The sequence below is a fragment of the Trichosurus vulpecula genome, chromosome 2 (assembly GCF_011100635.1).
Source record: "Trichosurus vulpecula isolate mTriVul1 chromosome 2, mTriVul1.pri, whole genome shotgun sequence".
Lineage (NCBI taxonomy): Eukaryota > Metazoa > Chordata > Mammalia > Diprotodontia > Phalangeridae > Trichosurus > Trichosurus vulpecula.
In genome coordinates, this window is record NC_050574.1 from 60,629,121 (window position 1) to 60,653,650 (window position 24,530).

A 24,530-nucleotide genomic window follows, 5' to 3' on the forward strand; every position below is an offset into this window, starting at 1 on the left:
GGCCTGAGGTGCTGAGGGTGTGTATCTTGGTGGCAGCAGAGTTAGAGAAGGTGGCATATAAGTAGAGAGGTAGAAATGTCAAGCAGCTGCTACGTGGCGCAGTGGATAGAGCACAGGCTTGAAGTCCGAAAGACCTGAGTTCAAATCCAGCCTTAGACACTTCCTAGCTGTGTGACCCTGGGCAAGCCACTTCGTCTTGTTTGCCTCAGTTTCCCCATCTGTAAAATGAGCTGGAAAAGAAAATGGCAAACTGCTCCAGTATCTCTGCCAAAAAAAGAATCAGACATGACTGGACAACAAAAAGTAATAAGACTTGGCAACAGCTTGGATATGGGGGTGAGTGAGAGTGGGGTGTTGAAGTTCATTTCACTCTACCATGTGAACAGAATTTGGGTGGGGCCGAGGGTGAGAGAGGTGGCCCTGTATCTGTCCTGTTAGAGGCACTGAGATGGAGTGGAAAGTATACACTAGTTCTGAAGTCATAAGTGGGTTTGAATCCTAGTTTGAATCCACTTTGTTGCTCATAGTTGGTTTGGGATTAGTCACTTTCTCTCTCTGGGCATCGCTTTCTTCCCTTTAAGAAATGAGATTGTTAATCTACCTGATCTCTTTAGGGTACTTCTATCTCAAGACAGAAGATTCTCTCTCTAGCTCTGGATAGGAGGCTATGTTGATTCTCTGAACCTTATGAGATGCAGGAAAGAACTCCTTCTATTTTCTTCAAATTTAGTTCTAGACCTAGGAGATGAGAAATGAGTCATTTTGTGTTCTGAGATGTCTTGATCTGGGTGTCCCCAACTTCCAAGCTGGCCTTCTGTCCCTTCAGATAGCCCTGTGGCATGTGAGGGGGTCTTGGAGAGTTTGGAATGCACATAGTCACAGGGCCCCCTTTGTGAGGTGGCCTAGAAAGGCTGGTTTAGAATTCTTGGAATTGGGATTCTGTGAAGGTGTTGGGCCAGGCTGGCAGGATGTACCAGAATACAGCCGAGTGGACACACTGGAATGCAAAGGACCAAGGAAGGCCGGTGAACTTAGGCAGGGTAGGTGGTCCTGACACTTCAGGCTAGATGTCCTGGGTGGGGGAAGAGGGAGAGATTGAGGGAGGGAAGGAAAAATGAAAGAGGAGGCGAGAAGGGGATTGGAATGGAGGACCTCCCCGTGGGAATGATGCATCCCCTGTCATAGTCTAGATCAGGGGTGGGGAACCTGTGACCTCGAGGCCACATGTGGCCCTCTAGGTCCTCAAGTGTGGCCCTTTGACTGAATCCAAACTTCACAGAACAAATCTCCCTAATAAAAGGATCTGTTCTGTAAAACTTGGACTCAGTCAAAGGGCCATACCTGAGGACCTAGAGGGCCACATGTGGCCTTGAGGCTGCTTGCGGGTTCCCCACCCAGGTCTAGATACTGAGTGAATTCTCCCCTTTCCCACCTTTAGATTGGATTGCGAGAATCCTATGGAAGGCCAGAGGAAAAAGTGCTCATCAACCGTCATGAGGTCACAATTAGCAGAGTAAGGCCTTGGGCTAAAGTGACCAGGACCCCTGCAATGACATCTCCACCTTCCACCTTCCCACTCCATCGGTCCCTTGGCCAGTGATTCTCCTACCCTCTTTCTTCCGTAGTGACACCCCCATTCAAGCACTCTGCCCCTTGCAGCCCCCTCCCCCCCACCCCTGCCCCGTGCCACCCCCAGGATTCCCTCTTTAGTGACCTTGTCCATTGTAACCTTGCCTCTCCCCAGTGCTCCCTCCACTCTCACAGTGATGTCCCTGCTTTCCCTGTCCTCAGGATGCCTGGGACATGCAGGAGTTCATCACTTATATGTACATCAAGCAGCTCCTTCGACATCCAGCCTTCCAGATGCTCCTGGCCGTGCTTCTGTTGGCTAACTCCATCAGCATCGCTGCGCGCACTAACGATTACCTTGGCCAGGTGGGACCAAAGGACCCCACTGCTGACCCTCCTGATACCCAGGATCTTCCTCTTCTTTCCATCCCCCATCCATCCCTCTTCTCATGAAGCACCTAGGTACCATAGTGGATAGTACACTGAGCTTAGAGTCAGGAAGACCAGAGTTCAAATTCTGTCTCAGACACTCACTAGCTGTGTGACACCGGCCAAATCACTTCACCTCTATTTGCCTCAGTTCCCTCATCTGTAAAACAGGGATAATAATGTGAGAGATAATATTTGAAGAAAAAACTACTCAGTACAGTGCCTGGCACATAGTAGGCTTTAATAAATGCTTATTCCATTATTCCATTCCATTCCCATATAGCACCTCCATAGCTCCTCTACTCATCTATTTCTTCATCTTTTCATTCCCACGCATAGCATGTTCTATCCAGCTTTCTCTTTTGTCATCCTTCCATCTATCCTTCCCTGTTCATTCCTTTTCACTCATCTCTCTCCCACCCATTGCATCATCTAGTCATCCAGCCATCCCTATAATCATCTATTTATCTGTCATCTATCCTTCTTTTCATGCATCCCTTCCCCATCCATCACTCCTTCCCATCCTCCACTCAACCCTCCTCGATTATATCATCTATTTCTCCCATCACCATCCCTCATTCATCCCTCATCTATCCATCCCTAGTCATCTTTCCATACTTCCCTTCCCAATTCATTTCACCCTGCATCCACTCCTTCCCAATTCATTTTTCCTAATTCATCCTTTCATCTATCCCTCCCCTTATTCTTTCCTCCACCTCTCCTTCCTTCTATCTATCATTCTCCATTTATGTTTCTTTGCATTCATCTCTTCTTCCCTCATCCATTCACTGATGGATAAATAAATCTACTCTCATCTTTCCACCTAAAAAGACTTCACTAAGCATTTTCTGTGTCTACTGTCCTTAGCTAAGCCTCAAATTTGTGAGAGAAGAGCAAAGAGAATGCTACATCTGTTCTTACTTTCAGGGAATTCCCTATCTCATAAGAGTGACAAGACTGAGGCATGTGAACCCCACTAGGTGCTGGATGCTAAGTGCCCACAATCACCGTTAGGCAAAATTGTAGAGCAGTCATCAGAGACAGGCTGAAGAAGACAGAGAAGGCCTCCTGGAGAAGATGAGCTGTGAAGTGAACCTTGAGGAATAAGTAGGATCTGGAGAGACCAAGAGGAGGCAGGATAGTAGAGTAAGAAGAAAACAGGATTTTAACTCAGAGGACCTGGGTTCAGATCTTGACTCTATTTCCTACCTGTGGGACATTGGGGAAGTTATTTTGCCTCTCTGGCCATCAGCTTCCTCAACTGTAAAAATAATGAGGTTAGATCAGATGGCTTCTGAGGACCCTTCCAATTCCAATTCCAATTCTATGGTACCATTAGGGAGAAGGTGTCCTTTGTGGCAAAACACATAGCTACAGAGATGGCTTGCTACTGTAAAGAAGAAAGTGTTCTAGTGGAATTAGGAACACCTGGGTTTGAATCGTGTCCTCAGATACTAACTTGCTATGTGACCCTAGGCAAGTAATTTTACTTCCCTGGCCCTAAGTTCATTATACAGAAAATGAGGGGAGTGGATCTGATGTACTCTCAAGGTCCCTGATAGTTTGGAATCTATGTTCCCATGACTTAGAAAAGTATTTTATTGAGCCTATATGGCTCTGGATAAAAGCTTCTGACACTGAATTCGAGGCTTGTCCATAGTGAGTCTCACTTCCCTGCTGGATACAGCATCTCAGAGTTAGGAAGCCACACCCCCCCCTCCTCCCTTTCCCACAATGCTCATAGCCATTACTGCCCCCCCCCCCGCCCTCATGAATTATTTGGACATAAATGTTCAATGTTCCATCTCTATTGTTTGCCCTCATTACAATCATTATCATATATTAATTAACCAGTCCAAGCTCCAGTTGGGGGTGGTACTGCTTGTTTTGAAGCATTTATTGGTATCCCAAGTTTATTCTCTGGTCACTCTGATCTGGTATCCTATTTTTGGTATGACCTTTTCGTGGCTAACTTTTTCCACCCGTGTCTGGCAGTTCCAGTGACAAAGGACCCTAGCTTCTCCTCTCCTTCCCCTTTTTCCCTTCAGATAACACGACTAGAATATTTTTAGTTTGGTCTGGATTTGTGATTTCATAGGCATGGGTAACTCCCAGTGTGGAGTTACCTTCCACTAATTCAGGCTGGAAACCAACCTGCAACTTGCGATCTTGCACAGTTGCCTGGGGTGCTGAGAGATTAAATGATTTGCCTGTGGTCATCTGGATACTGTATCTGAATCAGGATTTGAACTCAGTTCTTCCTGACTCCAAGGCAGGCCTGCCATCTACTCTTAAAATAAAGTTAGCAAGGCTACTGCCCCTCTCTTTTACCACCCCACCCCAATTCCCAACCAGTTTCTTCCCTTGGTAATAGGGAAGATTGGGGAAAACTGGTTTGAAGGTAGGTGTGTACCAGAGCCAGATCCAACAGACCTGGGAGAGACTGATTCTTCAGATTTCAGGGGGAGCCTTTACACCTACAAAATCACAACAGATTAGGGCTTGATTTCTTGTTTTGTTGGTCGTGTAGGATTAAGAAAGTGACGGAGAAGATAGTAATAATTCATGTTTGTTTTGTTTTTTTCTTCCTTCAGAAAGCCAGTTATTAAAAAACGTTTACTAGCATACCCCTTGGCTAAAGGTTTGACAGGGGTCAAGGAGGAGTAGGTCAGGGAACAAATGGAGTAACACTTAAGAAGGGCAAGAGATGGCAGGGAGGGCATGGTGAGCAGGAAGGGAGAGCCAAAGTGGGGTTTCTGGCTCAGGAGACTGCGGTAATAGTGTCATAGACAGAGATAGGAAAGTCAGGTTTGGGGATGGGGTAGGGGAAGGTGATAGATACAGCTTGGGACATGTGGGTGGAGATGTGAAGGTGTCTCATGGGGCACTGGAGATGCAGATCTATGGATAGCTCAGAGGAGAGTCAGTGCTGGGAGAGAGTTTGGGGATTGCCTGCTTAGAGATGATGCTTGATGCTGGGAGAGCAGGTGAAAGTAGTACCAAGCAGGAGAGAACAAAAGGGGGAAACCATCGTATTTGGGGTCAGGAGGTCTAGGCTCTGTTTCTCACTAGCTATATGATCATGGGCAAATCCCTTAAGCCAGGCCATATCTAGCCTCCTTTCTCCCATCCATTAAATGGGGGTGGCGGGGAGTGGGAAGTTGGACTTAATGAACTCTGAGTTCTCTTCCAGCACTAGAATCATAGATGTAATACTGGAAAGAGAGACCTGGCCAAGAGATAGTAAGTAGAAGAGCCAGGATTTGAACCCAGGTCCTTTGAGTCCAAGTCTATCACTCTTTGTCCTGTACTATGCTACCTAGGGTTGAGTCTTAAGAAACATATAGTGGAAGGAGGAGGTGGGGATGACTAGAGACATCCTCCCTCTTCTCTCCTCTTTCACCCAATCCAGACCTAAGGGTCTCGTCATCCCTACTCCTGTCATCCCCCACCCTTGAACCCTAGAGCCACATCTCCCCTTTTACTCCCAGGCCTGCCTGACTCTCTCTCTCTCTCTCTCTCTCTCTCTCTCTCTCTCTCTCTCCCTCCCATGTAGAAATACTATGAGTTATTCTCCACCATAGATGACATCGTGCTAACAATTCTCATGTGTGAGATTCTGCTTGGCTGGTTTAACGGCTTTTGGATCTTCTGGAAGGTGATTTCAATCCCGTCCCTCTAGCCCCCAAACACAATCGCTGCTCCACCATGCTGAAGGCTTCTTTGTATGACTGAGTGCATGGGTATTGGGGTGAGCAGTTGTCTCTGCTGTTTGAAATGGATGTGTGTCCAGCTCTGGTGGGGTGGGGTATGTCTGTATGTCTCTTTGAGGGGTCATTTTATGTCTGTGAGTAGATATCTATCTCTGGAGTGTTATATGTATGAGTATCTGATTTGTGTCTCTGTGTCTATCTGAAGGGTGAGTACCTTTAGGTCTGCGTGTCTGTCTGTGGAGAGGAGACTGTTTGTATATCTGTGTGCGTCCATCTGTCCATCTGTTGGGAGTGGTCTTTATGCCTGTGAGTGTGTCAATTGGTAGGATATAAATATCTGTCTATTGAATGTAGTGTGTGTGTATGTGTGCGTGTGTGTGTGCGTGTGTATGTGTGTGTGTGAGAGAGAGAGAGAGAGAGAGAGAGAGAGAGAGAGAGAGAGAGAGAACTATTATTAAGGTGGATTGGGAAAGGCTTCTTGCAAAAAATGGAATTTTAGCTGGGACTTGAAGGAAACCAGGGAGGTGCAGATCCAGAGAATTCCAGATTTGAGGATGAGAAATGCATGGAGTTTGGAGATGGAGTATATGGTTTGAAGAACAGCAGGAAGGACAGCATTACTGGGTCACAGAGTGTGGGGTGGGGAAGACTGGAAAGGTAGAGTGCAGGTTAGATTATAAGGGGCTTTAAAAGGATTTTGATCCTGGAGGTGATTAGGAGCCACTGGAGTTTATCGAATAGGTGGATGACAAGGTCAGACCTGCACTTGGAGAACATCACTTGGACAACTGAGCAGGGGATGGATTGGAATTACTTTTGTTCATCCTTCACCCCCGAGACCAGGTGGAATAAACCCATAAAGAAACAATGATGGGGTTATGCTCACTACTTCCAGGGTCCTGGGCAACTTCTTTCTCTGACCCCGACTCTTTTTCCTGATGCTGGTTCTGTATGAGTATCCAGAACTAGTTGGATGTTCTTCTCAATGGTTATCAAAACTCTGATGCCAACAGGACTTGAGATTGCAGATCACAGCAGCATGGGGCATGGGCGCCTGCTGGGGGTGGTAGTAAATAGCACGGGGCCAGTGATCACACATCTGTTGAGGAGCAGGGAAGTTGGGTCTTAGGTGATTACTTCTGACCACTGCCTCCTTCCCGCCTCCCTCCCAGGATGGATGGAACGTACTCAACTTTCTCATCCTCTTGTTGCTGATGCTGGGCCTCTTCTTTGAAGTGTTCGGTGCCATCGCCATCGCTTACACCTTGAGGTAGGTGGGATGAAAGGACCAGCCAGAGTTGCTGCTCTACAGACTGAGAACTAGGGCTTCAGAGGAAGGGAGAAGATGTGGGGCACCTGCAGGTGGGGTGAGGGTAAGGATGTCTGGGCAAGAGAGTAGATGGGAAGGGGAGTCGAGGAGCTGAGGATCACCTGCTTGTTTGGCCGCCCCAAATGGAGATAATGGAGAATGACCTGGAGAGAGGGGGGACCCTCTCCTGGGAGGGAGCGAGGAGAGGATGGAGCAAGCTGAGCGATCCTCCCCTCTCTCCTCTTCAGGGCGTTGAGATTGGTACATGTGTGCATGGCGGTGGAACCCCTGGCCCGGATTCTGCATGTCATTATACAATCTGTGCCCGACATGGCCAACATCATGGCACTCATCCTCTTCTTCATGCTGGTCAGTCCCTTCCTTGGAGCCCTCTTGGCGGGGGGGACCTTCTCCCATTCTGGAACCCTTTCCCTACCCTCCTTCCTAAAACCACCTCTAGCCCAAGCCTGTGGAGATGGCGCTGTTCTTAGGGTCAAGAGACCTCAGTTCAAATACCTGATGTGACATCTCTTTACTCCCTGGAGTCTCCCTTTCCTCATCCACAAAGTGGAGGTAATAATACTAATACTATCCCTCTCCCAGGGGTTTTGTGAGGAAAACACTTGAACCTAGAACACCCACACAAACATGCTATTGCAACCTTCTCTAGACTTTGGCTTAAGAAGCCTTTTGAAAATGAAGGGTGTGGAACAGGCGATCTCTGAGCACCTTCCAGCTCCAAATCCCTTCCTCTTTGTAGGTTTTTTCTGTTTTTGGAGTCACCCTCTTCGGCTCCATGGTCCCTAAACATTTCCAGAACATGAAAGTAGCCCTTTATACCCTCTTCATCTGCATCACCCAGGACGGCTGGGTCGACATCTATAAGGATTTTCAGTAAGTAAAGTAATGGGCCCGCCTGAGATGTGGGATGGGGATGGGCCTTGCACAGGACCTCTTCCCTGAGAAGAGAAATGTCCTATAAGCTATGATGAATAGAATAGAATAGAATAGAATAGAATGGGGTGATGGTGAGGGACCTTTGACTGGGGCCTAGAGTTGACCCCAAACATGATTCCAGGGGTTCTACCATGTCACATAGTGGATGTATGGATGTATGGGACAGAATTTTTAAATAATAGGAAAGACATCTTTGAGAGAAACAAAGTAAATTTATTCCACAAACCTTGCAAGATTTGGGCACACCTCCATAATGGAGGAGGCGAGGTAAAAGGGAACCTGTCGTAATTTATACTCTTAATGAAAAGATTCCCACCCACCTCTATCCCTTCTCACCATTGGCTGGGAGGTGGGCTTACCGTCTAGGCACGAAAGCTACACAGAGGAGCAAGATTGATCCGGTTCATTCAGGTTTTTTTTCCTATCAGAACTCAACTGCCAGGTCTGAAAGTCTAGGAGAAGAAATGGGGCGGGGGTGGGGGGGTGGGGGGGGGTGGCGGGGAGGAGAGACCCTTCCTGGAACAGAGAACAAATAGCCCACAGGAAGTTCATTATCTTCTAATATCTGAGAGACAGAGGGGGAAGGGCATGCCTTCCAAAATTACAAGGCCAAATCCCAAAACCTCTCCATTAGACATACCCTGTGAAGTCTTCACAATTATCCATCCCATTCAATCCTCCCTCTTCTTATACTAATCTGAAGACTTCACACATCATTGCTGATATAAGTTTCGTCCACATTACCCTTTTCTAAGGTTTCCATTCCTCAAAAATCTCCCACGCATTGACAAATCAAAGGGGGAAGTTCCCTTTGTAAATACAGATACAGAGACCCAAAAGCAAAACGATGATGCAATTGTCCCTTTAAGATTCAAAAAGTCTTTTCCTGTATAGCTGTCCAGCAGGGAGCATCAAGTCTTCTGGTTCTTGGCATTTGCTCTCAGCACAGCATCCCAGCACCTTCCTCTTGTCTTCTTATAGGAACCAGCTTTCTGTCCATTCTCCTACAAAAGTCACGCTAGCACAATTTTAAGTTACCATTTCTAATCCTTATAACCCTGATCATTTTACAAATTCAAAATTGGAACCTTGACCAATTGTTCTGTTTAAGAAATTCACATCAGAATCCATTTTCTTATATTTTACATTCACTCATTATTAATTTCCTTACCAGGAGGATGATATTTCACTTAAGGAATTAATAGACTCCAGTACATACATAAACACATTAAATAACCAATTTTTATCACAGTACATACAATATCATAAACTTTTGTCATGCCATATTTCTTTGATGGCATTTACAGAATAAACCACAAGCCATTCTTCTTTTAACATTACTAATTGTAACAAAGCTTTAGACAAGCTTGATATTAGCCAAATAGCAAAATAATATTTTCACAAGCCCTTGACCTAATTATCTCCATACCATTACTGAGAGAAAATCTAACTTATACCTATACAAAAACACTACTCCCAGTCCTATAGTAATCTAAGATGTTCCATAATCAATATTTTAATGGATTTTTTTTACTGTACTTACAAAACCTTCTGATTATAGAAATTTGCCACCAAGAGAGTAGGGACTCAGAGTAAGGGAACCATATTTTCCCCAGCTTCCTATCAACTCCAGGCAGAAGTTATGTCAAACTGCAAGCTGCATTGAGCCAGACCTAGTCTGCCAGGCTTCAGTTAAGAGAATCAAGTCAAAAGGATCCCACCTCAGCACATGCTGAACAGTTGCCCCTTCAACTTTGCCAAGAAATCATACCTGCAGCTCATGCCTGCCCTCCCACAGGGCTGCTGGCATCTTGGGTCAGCCTTCCTGGATGCTCACAAGTGGAGTTAGGCTCAGAAAAAGTCAGTTAACAGTCCCATTAAGTCTTTGAATGGCAAGATTGAATATAATCTCACATTGCTTCAGGAACATCCTTACAACTAGCTTTAAATAGCTTGTGCGCATTTCCTCCCTTATTCATGAAGTCTTCCCATTAAGATCATAAGTTCTTGTTCTAACACATTTGCATCAGTTTCTCTTCTATTTTCCTATTCTTCTCTAATTATGCCTGATCTGAAAGAACTGAACCATATAACTTTATCTTTATGTTTTAGACTATGGAATGAATTCAAATCCACATTTAACTTTTCCCATCAATAAAGAAATATTCTACAACTTATCTCTCCTAAAGAGACTTACATTGAAATTCTTTTCCCTAAACTGAAGATGTCTCTGATTTAGTTCCAATAATTAATTACACTATTTGTATTAATACCCAATTGCTCTTTTATCACTTTAAAACATCTAAGAACTCTATCTCACATAGATACAATATAACTTTAAAATCCCAGCCTTAGTCTATGGGATAATGATTCAACCTTACATTTGTAAACAATATTATCTCATAAAACTTCTTTTCCATTTTTCCCCAAATTATTCCAATTAATACTTTAGAAACCATATTATCTTTCATTTGGCTATACAAGAGTACCAATGTAACTAGTTCTTTGATTAAAAACAACAAGATTTCACATATTTGCATTTATCCAATTTTTCCATTTTTCCCCATAAATGGTAACAGATTTTGGCAGATAACTTCCCTTTTGTTGCTACCTGCTTGTTTCTGATTAAAGAGATCTGCCATATCATCTCCCCCTGAGGGTAGGTTCTTTCCCCTCAGATGGCAAGCTTCACTAATAAAAACTGTATCCTTAAGACCCACATCCTCCTCGAAACCTAATCTTATCCTAAAAACCCATCACTTTTGCTGACTTTAAAAAGCCAGGTTTGGAGGCTTCTGACCCCTACTGTTCTTTCTTTCAGTAAAAACTCAAATCCCAGTAATTGTTGCCCCTCCCCCTTCCTTCCCTTCTGACAGGCGGGCAAAGGTAGGACACTTTCTTCTTATTTAAACTAAGGGGGGGATGAGTAAGGAATGCCTCCTTACTCAAAAATGTAGAATAAGATATTGAATGGGCCTTTCTTGGGGTACATAAAACACATGCTTTAACCACCCTCCCCCAAGACTTCTACAGATAAGGTTCTCACCCAGAACTTGGAAAACTGCAGGTCTGAACTGCAACCAATTAGCTTACAGGTAGAAATTCAGCAGGCCTTCTGAAAATTATACAAAAAGATTTTACAGAGCATTTTTCAAAAGTATTTTCCCTTTTTTAAAATAGTTTAAAATTGATCCTGATATAAACAGTGATTGTCACTAAACTTTCATGAAGAAAAATTATTTGGACAGCTCTAAAATGAGATGTGTCTCTCTTCTTCTTAAAGCAAAATAACCTTTAAACATTGGGATTCATTCAAATTCCCAATATGCAATCACAAATTAGTCCATAAACCTCCAGATTAACATACATAAATATATCTTTAGATGATACAGGCTTGAAAATCATACCCCTATATTTTTCAAAGTATTATAACAACTCAATTCTTTGTTATTACAGAATTTCTAGATATCACAAAATTCTTTAGTCAAAAAGATGTTGTAATGGGGATAACACTTAGTTTCTATACATTACATACCCAATTAAATTAGCTTTAACACAATAACAAAGTTTACCAGGACTTTAAAAGCTTTGTGCATAGGAATCCCTCTACACTGAAAACTTTTAAACAAGATTGAATATCCAAAAGTTCATGGTTCAGTTAACAACCTCAATTTCTTAATTAAGTACAATTCTTAATCTTAATCTAGATTATAAGAGCAATTGTTTTAATCACTAGTGGTAACATTTTAATTTCTAAGGCCCAATACTCTTACCACTGTAAAAGAAAAAGATTACTGTTTATAAAACCACATTTTTAACAGTTCACAATTGTGAGAAACATAGTTTTGGGAATCACTGGACTTTCCCAAATTGTGAGAACATGCGGCTTTGGGGATCATTGGACTTCCTAGGCAGGGCCAAAGTCCTGAGGAAGAACCCTGTGATAATCCCTAGGGAAGGCTGTACAGACCACAGGACTCCCAGAGGAAGACCCAAGTGGTAGCTCCCCCCTTAATCTGTGGGGATCACAGGGCCTCCTAGGGGTCAGACCCTAAGGAAGACCCAAGTGATGGCCCCTTAGGATGGCAGTAAGATCACAAGGCTCCCAAGACAGGGCTGGAAGTCCCAAGTGATGTCCCCTTAAGAAGGCTGTTCAGGCCACAGGGTTCCCCAAGGGAATCTGGAGTGGTAGCCCTCTTAACACCGCAGTGGGGATCACAGGACACCCCAAGACAAGATCCAGGAGTAAGCCCGGCGAGCTTCTGCTGCCTATTGCTTCCCTTCACTTGACCTTAGGAAGATCCATGTGATTTGCCCATTCTCACCCAAAGAACTCAAGACCAGAGTGGGCAGAGGAAGGCATTTTATTACGCTCCTCGAGAAAGCGGGTGTAGTGCTCATGGGAACACTCACACAGATACAGCTGCAGGAGCAGGGGTAACTATTCCCTCCACTCCTGCTAGAGTTATGGTTACTTTACAATCCTTATTTTTTACATAGTTTTCCTAGGTTATACAGCTTATATAGATAGGATAATAAGGATACAGAAGCAAAAGTAAGTTAATTAGATTTTCCTTGTCTTAGTTTAAGATTAAACTACATTCTTTTACTTCCCCCACTTTCCCTCTTTAACATATGCAAATTATGCAAATCACTAGGCCTGGATTCTTGACCAAGACCAGACCCTAGATAAGCTTGAACTGGTTCAAGTGGGTTTGGCCTCTCTAATTCCCCAGACTGCCTTCTCAAAAAGCATGCACATGCATACAAGCCTCCGACCTCTCACCTGACCGACCTTGAGGCCTGGTCTCTGCTAAAGCTGGGATGGGGGAGGGCGGGGAAGCACACCTTTAGTTCTGTGGAAACAAAATTCCTCCTCCCATTTCTTACAACAATGTATCCTGAATTGACAGAGATTACAAGAGGACCCAACAAGGCCTTTGTATAAATACTTGATTTAGAGCAAAAATAATTTCAATTGAACTTTCAGACAAAACTTGGAAGTTATAATTTCTTAGGTTACAGCAATAGTCCAACTTCTTAAACTAATACAACTCTAACAAGATTTATACTATAGAAATGTAATAATGCCCTAAACATTATTATGTATGTAAAATTTGAACTACTTATTTCAGTCTAGGTGAATACATTTCTAAACCAAATATGACAGTTTAAAATTACCAAATTTTCATCACATCCTTTAAAAGCACCCAATTCACATATATCAAAATCAGACTAAAATCACATAATGGTCTTCTCAAACTTCACAATCTAAGAGAATTTTAGAAATACAATATAATTTTAGAAATACAGAAACAATAAGTTTCAGATGACATCAATTGCATTTCCAGATTATCACATATAGGAATTGTTGATCCTATTACTTCTGGTATTTCTATATTAATACATTAACATATAAATACATGCATAACATATATTAATACATTAATATCTTAAATACACTTTATTTATTTAGCTGTATATTCTTCAGCACCCACTACCTCTGGCCCAAGCATTAGGAATATTTGCCTGGTCATGAATGAACTTATAAAAGAAAAGAAAAACTTTATTTCATATCATTATCTGCTTTCATGAACCATCCAGGTTTGAATCTGGTACCCTGCTTTCTCCAAGTTTCATCTTATGCATACTGGCAATTAACAAAATGCCTAAAAGGATTATGAAGGGGAAAGGGTGCGGGCACTTCTCTTCCAAAAAAAAACCTTTTGGACTCCTAAGAAAGATAAGAGGGAGTGGTCCTTAAGAGCACATGGGTTTGACCAAGCTAAAATATTTTCTGTTTCCCCTCCCTTTTTCTGCCTCAGCAAGAGAGGGGAATCCCTTTCACTTGCTGAGGAGGATGGACAAAGGTGAGTTGAAGATCTCAGCCACAGGTAAATTACTTTGGGCCAGGCAGTCCCTTTGAGAAAAGGAGCCAGCCTTTTAGACATGCTAATTTTCCTATTCCTAACCATTAGGATATGGCTTCAAATCATGATTTTATATAATCTCCGTGAAAACAAAATTCAGTAATACCTTACGTGGGCAAAGCTTAATGATTATACAAATCAAAATCTTTCTTATAGTAAATACCCAGAAATTCAATACAACCTTTCATCACTCCCTATTTCCCAATCAAGTTACAAGTTTCTTTTAGCTTCAGCTCCTGATTGACACACCCAGTCTTCTAAGGTAGAGTGGGGGGGAGGGGGTGGCCAAGAGCACATGGACCCAGAGCCACGTGGACTCAGCTACAGTTCGACCCCCACACCTAAATTCCTTTATACAAGTTTCTCTCTCTTTCCCAAATTTTACTTTAACTTTTAGCCTCTTCAGCCCAATTTCAATCTTTCTTCCCTAATCTTGACCCAAACTACCTCAAACATTTCAAGTAAATAATAAATTACATACTCACCCAGCTTTTCCGTTTCTGAGCTGCTTTCTTTTTCACCTTAAAACTTAAAGGTGAAAATGACCAACACTTTTGATCACATCCTAAGCAGACCACTGAGCCTCTTTAAAGTGGTCATCCAATTTTTCATACAGACCCCTTTACTTCTCCTCTACAGTTTAAACACTTGCCTGATGTTAGATAGGCTAACTCAATACAAAATACACAGATTTTTTTCCCTTTAGAATCTAACCAACCCTTAATTCAGACCCCCCAGCCCTCCCGGCTGGCAGCTTCAGCTCTGATTCCTTAGCTAACAATTTTCATACCAAAGGAGCCCATTTCAGTCTTCTAGAGTTAAACATTTTACCTGAACATAGAACAAAAAAAAAACACAGACAAAACATTAGTCAGACAGATATTTCACGTGAACAATTTCAAATTCGAATTCAGACCCACTTCCAACATTACCAGGGGAAACCCATTTTCCCCACCTGAGTCAAATTAAGAGCTCTTTCTATGGCCATTCCTTTCTACTTGTACAGCACATTAGGGCTGTCCAAGCACTGAGATTTGCAACCAATTTACACGAGACAGGTCGTCCTTGTCTCCGGGTTAGAAACCCCACAAATTCCAATCCCCTGGCACTCCAAGGCCAGGTGGTTTGGTTTTTTTTTTCCTAAGACCTCGCAATTTTAGCTCAGTCCCCGAGTGTCTTCTCAGAGTCCTTAAATCTGTCAGTCGACACTCTTGGATCACAAAGACAGAGGACACTGAGGACCTACCCTCGGTCACATGGCGTATGACTGTTCTCGACTGAAAATTTCACGGCCGGCCGATTTCCACTCAGCTCATAGTGCACTCAAATTTCCCCCTTTCTACTTTGCTTCTCCGAGTTCCTCTCCTCCGAGTTTGTGACTCTCCAGTGAGACCAGGCCTGCTCTCAGGCACTCAGCTTGTCAGAGAAGTCTCCCATGCCCACGCTGGCTAAGCCCTGAGTCTGGTGCCTGCCCACATGGAGAGTGCAAATCTCGGGGGGACCTCCAAATCTGTATGGGACAGAATTTTTAAATAATAGGAGAGACATCTTTGAGAGAAACAAAGTAAATTTATTCTACAAACCTTGCAAGATTTGGGCACACCTCTGTAATGGAGGAGGTGAGGTAAAAGGGAACCTGTCCCAATTTATACTCTTAATGAAAAGATTCCCACCCACCTCTATCCCTTCTCACCATTGGCTGGGAGGTGGGCTTACAGTCTAGGCACAAAAACTACACAGAGGACCAAGATTGATCCGGTCCATTCAGGTTTTTTCCCTATCAGAACTCAACTGCCAGGGTGGCATCTGAAAGTCTAGGAGAAGAAATGGCGGGGGCGGAGGTGGCGGGGAGGAGAGACCCTTCCTGGAACAGAGAACAAATAGCTCACAGGAAGTTCATTATCTTCTAACATCTGAGAGAGAGAGGGGGAAGGGCAAGCCTTCCAAAATTACAAGGCCAAATCCCAAAACCTCTCCATTAGACATACCCTGTGAAGTCTTCACAATTATCTGTCCCATTCATGGAGGAATGCTAAGACCACAGACAAAGACTGAGGAAGCCTCCAGGCCAAAGGAATAAAGCCTGAAGGAAGAACAGAGCTAAGGTCTCCCTCATTTGTCACTTAAATGCCTGGTTTCCAAGGAATGAAGGAACCTTGTTCAATTCCTTCCAGGTCCATAGACTGCTTTTAGGGGTGGGGGCTAACTTCTTTTTCATTCCTGCTGGTTATTTTGTTTCCACTCCATTGCACAATTTCTGTTGGCATATGGACCAATTTATCTTTAACATATTGCCTACAGTTGACCCCTAATGTCTAAACAATTTTCTTTTAAATAATATTTCATTAATGCTTTTTACATTACCACCATTTCCCCACCTTCACACACACACACACACACACACACGCATGCATGCACACACATGCACAGACATGCACACTTGCATATACTTTTTTCCCTGGCCAAAAAAAAAAAAAGAACCTTTCCTTGTAACAAATTAACTCTATCAAGCAAGACAAATCAACACACTGGCCATGGCCAGAAATGCATGCCTCATTCTGTACCCCTAGGCAACCACCTCTCTGTTCAGAGGTGGGAGGCAAGTCTCACCATCAGTCCCTTTAGAATCATAGGAACATAGATTTGAGAAGGGACCTCAGAGATCAGCCAGCCTAACTGCCTCACTTTACAGATAAGGAGATTGAGGCTCAGAGAGGTTAGGAAATTTACCCAAGGTCATGAGAGTACATCGCACTGTTCAGAGGTCTTTCAATATAGTTTCCCCTTTTACTTCATTAAGATCATCATATAAACTATTCTCCAGGTTGTGCTTACCTTGTTATGCATCAGTTCATACAACCCTTCCCAAGTTTCTCTGAAATCTTCATGTTCATCATTTCTGACAACATAGTTATATATTTCATCACATTCATAGACTCCAATTTGTTAAGCCATTTCCCAATTGATGGGTGCACACCAAATTGATATAGTGCTTTGCTACTACAAAAAATGCTGCTATTAATTTTTTTTACATATAAGATCTCTCTCTTTCTCTCTCCCTCTCTCTCCCCTCTCCCTCTCTCTCCCCTCTCTCTTTCTCTCTCTCTATCTCCCTCTCTCTCTCTCTCTGCCTCCCTCTCTCTCTCTCTTTCTCTCTCCCTCTCTCTCTCTCTCTTTCTCCCTCTCTCCCTCCCTCCCTCTCTCTCTCTTATCTCTCTCTCTCTTTCTCTCTCTCTCTGTCTTTCTCTCTCTTATCTCTCTCTCATCTCTCTCTCTCTCTCTCTCTCTCTCTCTCTCTCTCTCTCTCTCTCCCTCTCTCTCATCTCTCTCTCTCATCTCTCTCTCTCATCTCTCTCTCTCTCTCTCTCTCTCATCTCATATCTTTCTCTCTCTCTTTCAACATTCTTGGGGTACATGCCTAGTAGTGGTACTGCTGGGTGAAAGGGAACATACAGTTTTGTGACATTTTTAGTATAATTCTGAGTTGTTTCCCCCCAACTAGTGGGACTATTTCCTAGTTCCATCACAGTTACGTTCCTGTCTTCCCACAGCCCCTCCGGCATTTACCTTTTTTTTCTATTTTGTCATCTTTGCTAGGATGACAAGTATTAGGTGAAGACTTAGAGTTCTTTCTTATTTTTCTAAGTAGTGATTTGGAGCATTCTTTTATATGGCTATCAGTAGTTTAAATTTCTTCTTTTGAAAACTGTTTGTACCCATTGACAACTTATCTATTGGAGAATGGCTCTTATTTGTAAATATTACTTTTTTAAAATCAATTCACCATACATTTTATATATCAGTCTTTTTTCAGAGATACATCTGAAAAGATTTTCCTAATTAACTGCTTTTCTTCTAATTACAGTTGAATTACTTTTGTTCACACAAAATATTTCAATTTTATGTAATCAAAATTGTCCATTTTATCTTCTATGATTTTATATATATATACATATACATATATATGTTGCCTGTTTAGTTAGAAATTCTTTCCCTAGCATATTTTGCAAGGTACCTCTATCTATTCTCCTATTTTTTGATGATGTGACCTCTTATATTTAGGTCATAATCTATTTTGGAGTTTATCGAGGTATATGACATAAACTCAAGCTATTTTCAATACTCCCTCTCCCCCATTTCATTTCAAGTTGGACTAGCCTCCTGAATTCTTTTGGCCTTCCCCAAGCTTAGGCATATAAGAATCTCTAGACCCTTACTCAGGGAAGGGATGCAAGGTGACAAGGGATCCCTGCTTTCTCCAGGATGGAAAATAGGGAAATCGGGATAGAGATCGGGGGTGCAGTTTACTTTGCCATCTTCATCACCCTTGGTGCCTTCATTGGCATTAACCTGTTGGTGGTTGTCATCACCACGAACCTGGAACAGATGATGAAGGAGCAGGAACGGGAGCAGCAGCCGGACATGAATACTTTAACCAACCTGGAGGTAAGTGATGATCCTTAATGGATTTGTCCTGATCTGGGCATTAGGGCTCCCTCGGGAGGGAGGACACCATAAGCAAATCACTAATTCTGGGCCCTGGAGTCAGGAACCAAGATACTTAAGAATCAGAGTTGTAGGTCATGAGAAAGGTTTCTGAAGCCTGGAGGTTATGAGAATGAAGGGGTCTTAATTTTCCCAAGAGTCTCATTTTCCAAAGAGTTTATTTTCTCAGATTCTGGATTTTCAGGGATAAGGATATATCTGAGGATAGATGAACTGCAGAGGAAGTAGGACTGGACAGGAAACCTAGGTAGTGGTCAAGGCATTGGGACTAAGACTTAAAATCCCTGCTTTACTCCCTACTAGGCAGGTGTGGGACCTAATTCAAATCACTTATCTCCAGGTCTCAGTGTCTTCATCTATAAAATGAAGGGTTAGAAATTAATTTAGGATTAGGTCTCTTCTGTCTCCAAATCCTATAATGTCATGTCTTCCAAGATTTGGGGAAGCAGGGCTTGTGTGGATATTGGCTGCTGCTGCTGCTACTGCCACCAGTTTTTACCGATTGAGGGAACAAATATTGACCAGGACACAGAGGAGGGAAAAAACCAGGATAATCACCACAGTTATCCCAAGGCCTAGAATTCCCTCTGGCTATAGTGACTGGCAAATCCATCGTTAAGAGGCATAATGGTGTAGTGGAATGAACGTTGGACTGTGTTCAAATCCTGGCTTGGACACTTATTAGATTCTGAACTGGTTGAACAACTGGTCTAAAAAAATATCGATGAAAGGATCTATGATGACAAGAAGGCGCTTTGCTGCCTCCATGAAGTCTTATTCTAATGCCTCATCACGGAGTGGAGGCCACCCTGGGTTCTGAGAAGATATGCTGGGGAACTGCAAAATCTGGCTGGTTTTACTATGAGGAAAGGTTTCTATCACGGTCTTGGCAACAGGCTGTGTCTTTTTTCTGAGGATTAGCCTGGCTAAGTCTAGAGAGGCTCAACTCTAAGTAGGCTTGCTATCTGGGGATGAATTCTTTGGTCACGATAACCCAAGAAACAAAGGAAAATAAATACAGAATGATCTTTAATTCTGTTTAGCTACTTTCTGCTTTCGCAGTGATGATGGCAAGATTGTGAGAAAGAAACAGAGGGGGCTAAGAATCCCATAGTTGGAGAACTGTCTAGAAACATTCATCTAGTTGCTAGTACTCTAAATGTCCAACGACCAATGTTTAATGACCCTTAAACTGATACATTCCACACCATGCTACCTACACCGTAGCCATCCTCCTCTTCCTATCAGAAGCTTCTTGGATTTTGCCCTTGGGGATGCTCAACTATAGGTGAACTTTCACCTCATCTCGCCAGGAACCTCCACATATACCCTGGTCCTCTCTACACCATGCTGTCCCATGGGTAGGCTCCCCCAGTTTTCTAGCTCCACTTTATATATTGTCTTCTCACCCTCATTAGAATGTAAGCTTCTCGAGAGCAGGAATTGTGACCATTTTGGAGCAAAACTCTTTGATGGCCACACGTTTCTGTATTTTATGCCTTTCTTAATATTAATGATCACAGAAAGGGTCATTGAGAAAGGTAATCTCTGTTGTGACCTCTTTCAAGGAATCTTAGTATAACTTATTAACATATGCACAGAAAACACCTTGTTGGAGGTAGCATTTTGCACTTCAGAATTATTTTTTTTATAGTTAGCAAACAACAAGGGCCATAGGATCAGGTATGCTCTGCACCTTTCAGGCCATATATCCTAAAATGGAACGCCCAGAACCAAACACAACACTCCATGTGTGCTTTGAGCTAGTCAGGGGACAAACGATTATTGTGTTCTACACTCTGCTCCTATCCACGCCGTCATCCCATACTTTAGGAGGATTTCTAGCATATAGTCTAGATTGAAGAGGGATCCCCTAGAGATAACAAGATCTTCCACATGGTCCTGTCTGTAGATGAGCTTGTGTTGAATATGTCAAGTACCCAGAATATGGCAGCGATTACTAAATGAGATCCAGTATCTCTCAAGAGTTCAGCCTACCATTCCTACTAGAAAAAAAACCAAGTGGATGAAGAATACCTGTAGTCTGATATGCAGTTTCATGGACAGCCTGTAGAGCTGGTCCACTGAGCATTCCTCTTTAAGTGACACTGCAGATGGGCAATGAATGAACAAGAGGAGGGAAAGGGGAGGGGAGGGCCTAGATTACATTTGGAAACTGTAGTACTCTTAACAACTACGACATTCTCTCCAAATCAAAAATTTTAACAATATCTTCCAATGTTGCTATCTGGGTGCAAATTATGAAGCACCACAATTTACAAATATTTAAATTTTAGAATACCTGAAGGACAATGGAAAGGTACATGGAAGATTTGAGTAAGGTGAAACTTATTGCCAATGACAAATTTTGCAGGAGAAGCAGAATAAAGGACATATTACAGAGATGCATGGCCAGAGAAGGCAAGCCACGTGGCAAGACTGAGGGACTAATGGACAGCCCATGTACCATTTTAGCACCCATGTGATATCAAGAGACCTAGTGGATAGCCTCCAGTAGATTTGGTGCAACTCCTGAGAAGTTATGGGAGAATATGAACAGGAGTTGGCATGATGAGCACTCATGGGTGTATAGCCACCTGCACCATTGGAAGGACTGCCCGCATTGGTGAGATCACAGACCCTCCAAAATATCACAGTGTCAACTTGGATCGTACTGGGGTTTTACCCTTAGTCCTCTACTCTTTAACATTTTTATCACTGACTTGGATGAGGACATAAATGGCAGGCTTATAAAATGGGTAGGTGACACAAAACTAGGAAATCTAGCTAACAGACTGGGCAATAGGACTGGCATCTGAAAACGTGAAGGAACATTGGATCAAACTTAATCAAGCTGAGTTTAATAAGGATAAAAGTAAAGTCTTGCACCTGGGCTCAAAAACTCAATTTCACAAGTATAATACATAATATGAGAGTGTAGTGGCTAGACAGCCCTTCTGAAAAAGATCTGGAGGTTTTAGTGGGCTACAAGCTCAATATTAGTCAACAGAATGGCATGGTAAATGAGTCAGAAAAGTTCATGTAATCAGTCGAAGTGCGTATAAATAGAAACAGTGTGTAGAAGACAGGTAGTAATAATTACTGGGGAGGTGGAAGGAACTGGGAAGAGAGGTATATTCTAGAGAAAACTTAGTAAGGACACAATAATTGTATTAAAATATTTGCAGTGTCACCATTTTGAAAAGGGATTAGCTTTGTTCTGTGTTTTTCCATAGGCAGAACCAGGATTAGCAGGTAAAAGGTAACAAAGGGGTTGAATTTGACCTAATAGAAGGAAAAAACTTCCTACCGATCCCAAAGTGAATCAACTTGTCCAGGAGCTATGCAAACTCTTTTTCCCATCAGGCCCCAGCTGAGGCTGGATCCCCACAAATCTAGAATACGGCTCGGAGGACTCCTGTTTATGGTAGGGGTTGTATAAGGTGACCTCCAGCCTTGGTGATTTTGCTGCCCGGTGACCTCGGGCGAATCTCAGTTTCCACACCTCTAAAATGGGCATACAATTCACCACTCCCCCGCCTACTTCTCGGGGCTTTGGGGAGGAGAGGGCTGCTATAAAAACGTGGGATGCGATTGTTTTGTGCTTAGGTGAGTCAAGATGATTACACAAGCGACGACAAACCAGAGATTCAGCTAGTGCATTGTAGGGAATGCATGGCTGACTGGGGCGGGGCGACCAAGCTGGAGCCGCTGTCTGGGGGGCCGATGGAGAACCTGTCGGAGTACACCTGCGACAACTTTTGCCTGGTGCTCGAAGGCATCCAGGAGAACCTACAGGCCTACAAGGAGATCCGGGAGGAGCTCAACAAGTATGCCTGGGATTGGGGGGGAGGGGATCTGCAAGGGGTTGGGAGGGGGGACCTAGAAGGGGCAGGGGGAGGAGAGGACCTAGAGGGAGCGCAGGGGGGAGGGGACCTGGAAGGTGGGGGGAGGGGAGGGTAACTAGGCCTCTGCGGCCGGAATCCAAGCTGGGAGGAAAGTTTTCTGAGAAGATTTATCTTGCATGGCTACCCAGAGGGGAAGGTGGCCCTGGGAGGGAAAGGGGAGGCCTGGGAAAGGGATGGTGGGGTGGTGGGGTGGTGGGGTGGTGGAGAAGGCTTTGGGAGAGGGGATGGGGGGAGGTAACCTAGGAGAAGCAGGGCAAGTCTGTAAGGGTTGGAGACTCCCGGAGGGAGCAGGAAGGCTGCAAGGAGGGAGTGTCCTTAAAGGTGGGCGGCCGGAATGGGATGGGGTGTACGGATGACTGGGTAGGAGGAGAGGCTCTTTTAGTTCATGAATTGAGGGAGCCCCATTAGATCGCGTTCATTCCTCCCCAAGCGTCCTATCTTAGCTGAGAAGGGTGCTGGGCTGGACTTCTCCCTATCCTCAGTTGCGGTCACCCTCGTCCTCTTGTCTCCTGTCCCCGACCCCCACGTCCACCGCCATCCCCATCCCTATCACTCCAGGATTGTGGAAGAGGTTCGCTCCATCCGCTTTAACCAGGAGCAAGAAGAAGAGACGCTACAAAGAAAGTGGATCCGGAGCTTTTCTGAGGAAAGTTCAACCTCGCTGCGCAGCCAAGACGTCCTCTCCAGGCTCATGAGCAAGGAAAAGGTGAATGGGCATCCTGACTTTGGGCCGCCCTTCCCCCTGCCCAAATTCCAGGCAGCAGTATTGCGTCCTTCTGGGAAGAGGGGACCTCCCAAATGGGCTGATACTTAGAGCTGAAGGAGGCTTTAGAGACCACGGACCCCAATAAACCCACCCCCCATTTTACAGATGAGGAAATTAAGGCAAAAAGAAGTTCAGTGATTTGCCCGGGGTTATGTACCCTGGATCCTTGGAAAATTGGAAGGTTTTAAGCGAAACAATTTAAAAGCACTTATTTGAGATCATGCTGTCAAGTGGTATTCGTAAGGGATGGAAAACTCCAGGAAGACTGGGAGGTCAGGTCTGTTACCAGGAAGACACATAGGCTGAAGAAAAACGGTATCCCCAAAAGAGTTCAGGAGTTGGGGTAGGAAGACCAGAACTCCAATCCCAGCTCTGCTACTTAGTATGTGATCTTAGATGCATCTGCCCTTCCCTGGGCCTCAGTCTCCTCTTCTTTAGATTGAGTGCGTTGGCACAGGGGTGGGAAACCTTCAGCCTCAAGGCCACATGTGGCCCTCTAGGTTCTCAAGTACAGCCCTTTGACTGATTCCAAGTTTAACAGAACAAATCCAAGAGCAGCACCTGAGGACCTAGAAGGCCACATGTGGCTTCGAGGTTGAAGGTTCCCCACTCCTGGCTGCTAGATCATCTCTAAGGCCCCTTCCAGCTGTCTTTATGTGGTTCCAGTTAGCCTTAAGAGGCCAGGACCACCTTAAGAGGACTATTGTGCTTAAAGGCACGATAGGTGGGGGTGAGGGGAGAGTAGATGAAAGTGTTGACCCACCTCTCTCTCACCCTTTCCAAACAAATAATCTTCTGGGCTCTTCAGGTTTTGGATTCCAGAAGCTTGCGATGAATCGATGAAAGGGCAGGACCCAGGACAAGAGCAGCTGTACCCACCTGACCTCCTGGATCTGCTACAGCTCGGGCATGACCTTGGAAATTCCCTCCTGTCCTTCCTACCCCCCAGTTCCCCCACCCTGGGATTGCAGTCACTGCTCCAACAGTCAATTTCTTCCTTAGAGCTCCTGATGTGCACCCGAGGCCTGGAATTGGGGAGGGCAGGATACTTGGGTCCCACACCCACTCCACCAGCTGCCAAGGAGAAGGGTCAATGAAGGAGCCTGGACCCTGGGTGAGACCTTGGGTCCTGGAGAGAACAGTCTGGCCTGTGGGGCTGGAGAGAACGGCTGTCTTAGGATGGAAATGAGGAGATAGGCACTATGGAATGGACCTGGCTCCAGGAAGTGTGAATATTCACTGCTCATTGGGGCACCTCAGAGCTCAGCTCTGAACATTACCAGGGTGCATAGGATTAAGAATAAAGTGGAGGATTTTGAGGTGAGTGTCTGTCTGCTCTGTTCCTCTTCACCACCCAGTGGTAAGCCTCGGCCTGAGGTGGGAGGGGCACCTAGAGAGGAAAAAATGCTGGCTTTAGAGATCAAAGTCCCAGCTCTGCTACTT

The 24,530-nt window shown here is 44.1% G+C and overlaps 1 protein-coding gene across 1 annotated transcript; it reads left to right on the forward strand.

The window, feature by feature from the left end:
* Positions 1-968: 968 nt before the first annotated feature.
* Positions 969-23,135, forward strand: CATSPER4 (cation channel sperm associated 4). Its single transcript, XM_036743742.1, has 10 exons — positions 969-1,040; positions 1,439-1,513; positions 1,792-1,935; positions 5,555-5,656; positions 6,884-6,981; positions 7,269-7,389; positions 7,781-7,914; positions 18,170-18,353; positions 22,023-22,243; positions 22,880-23,135. The coding sequence occupies exons 1-10, from the start codon at positions 969-971 to the stop codon at positions 23,133-23,135; spliced, it is 1,407 nt and encodes a 468-aa protein (XP_036599637.1).
* Positions 23,136-24,530: the final 1,395 nt, after the last annotated feature.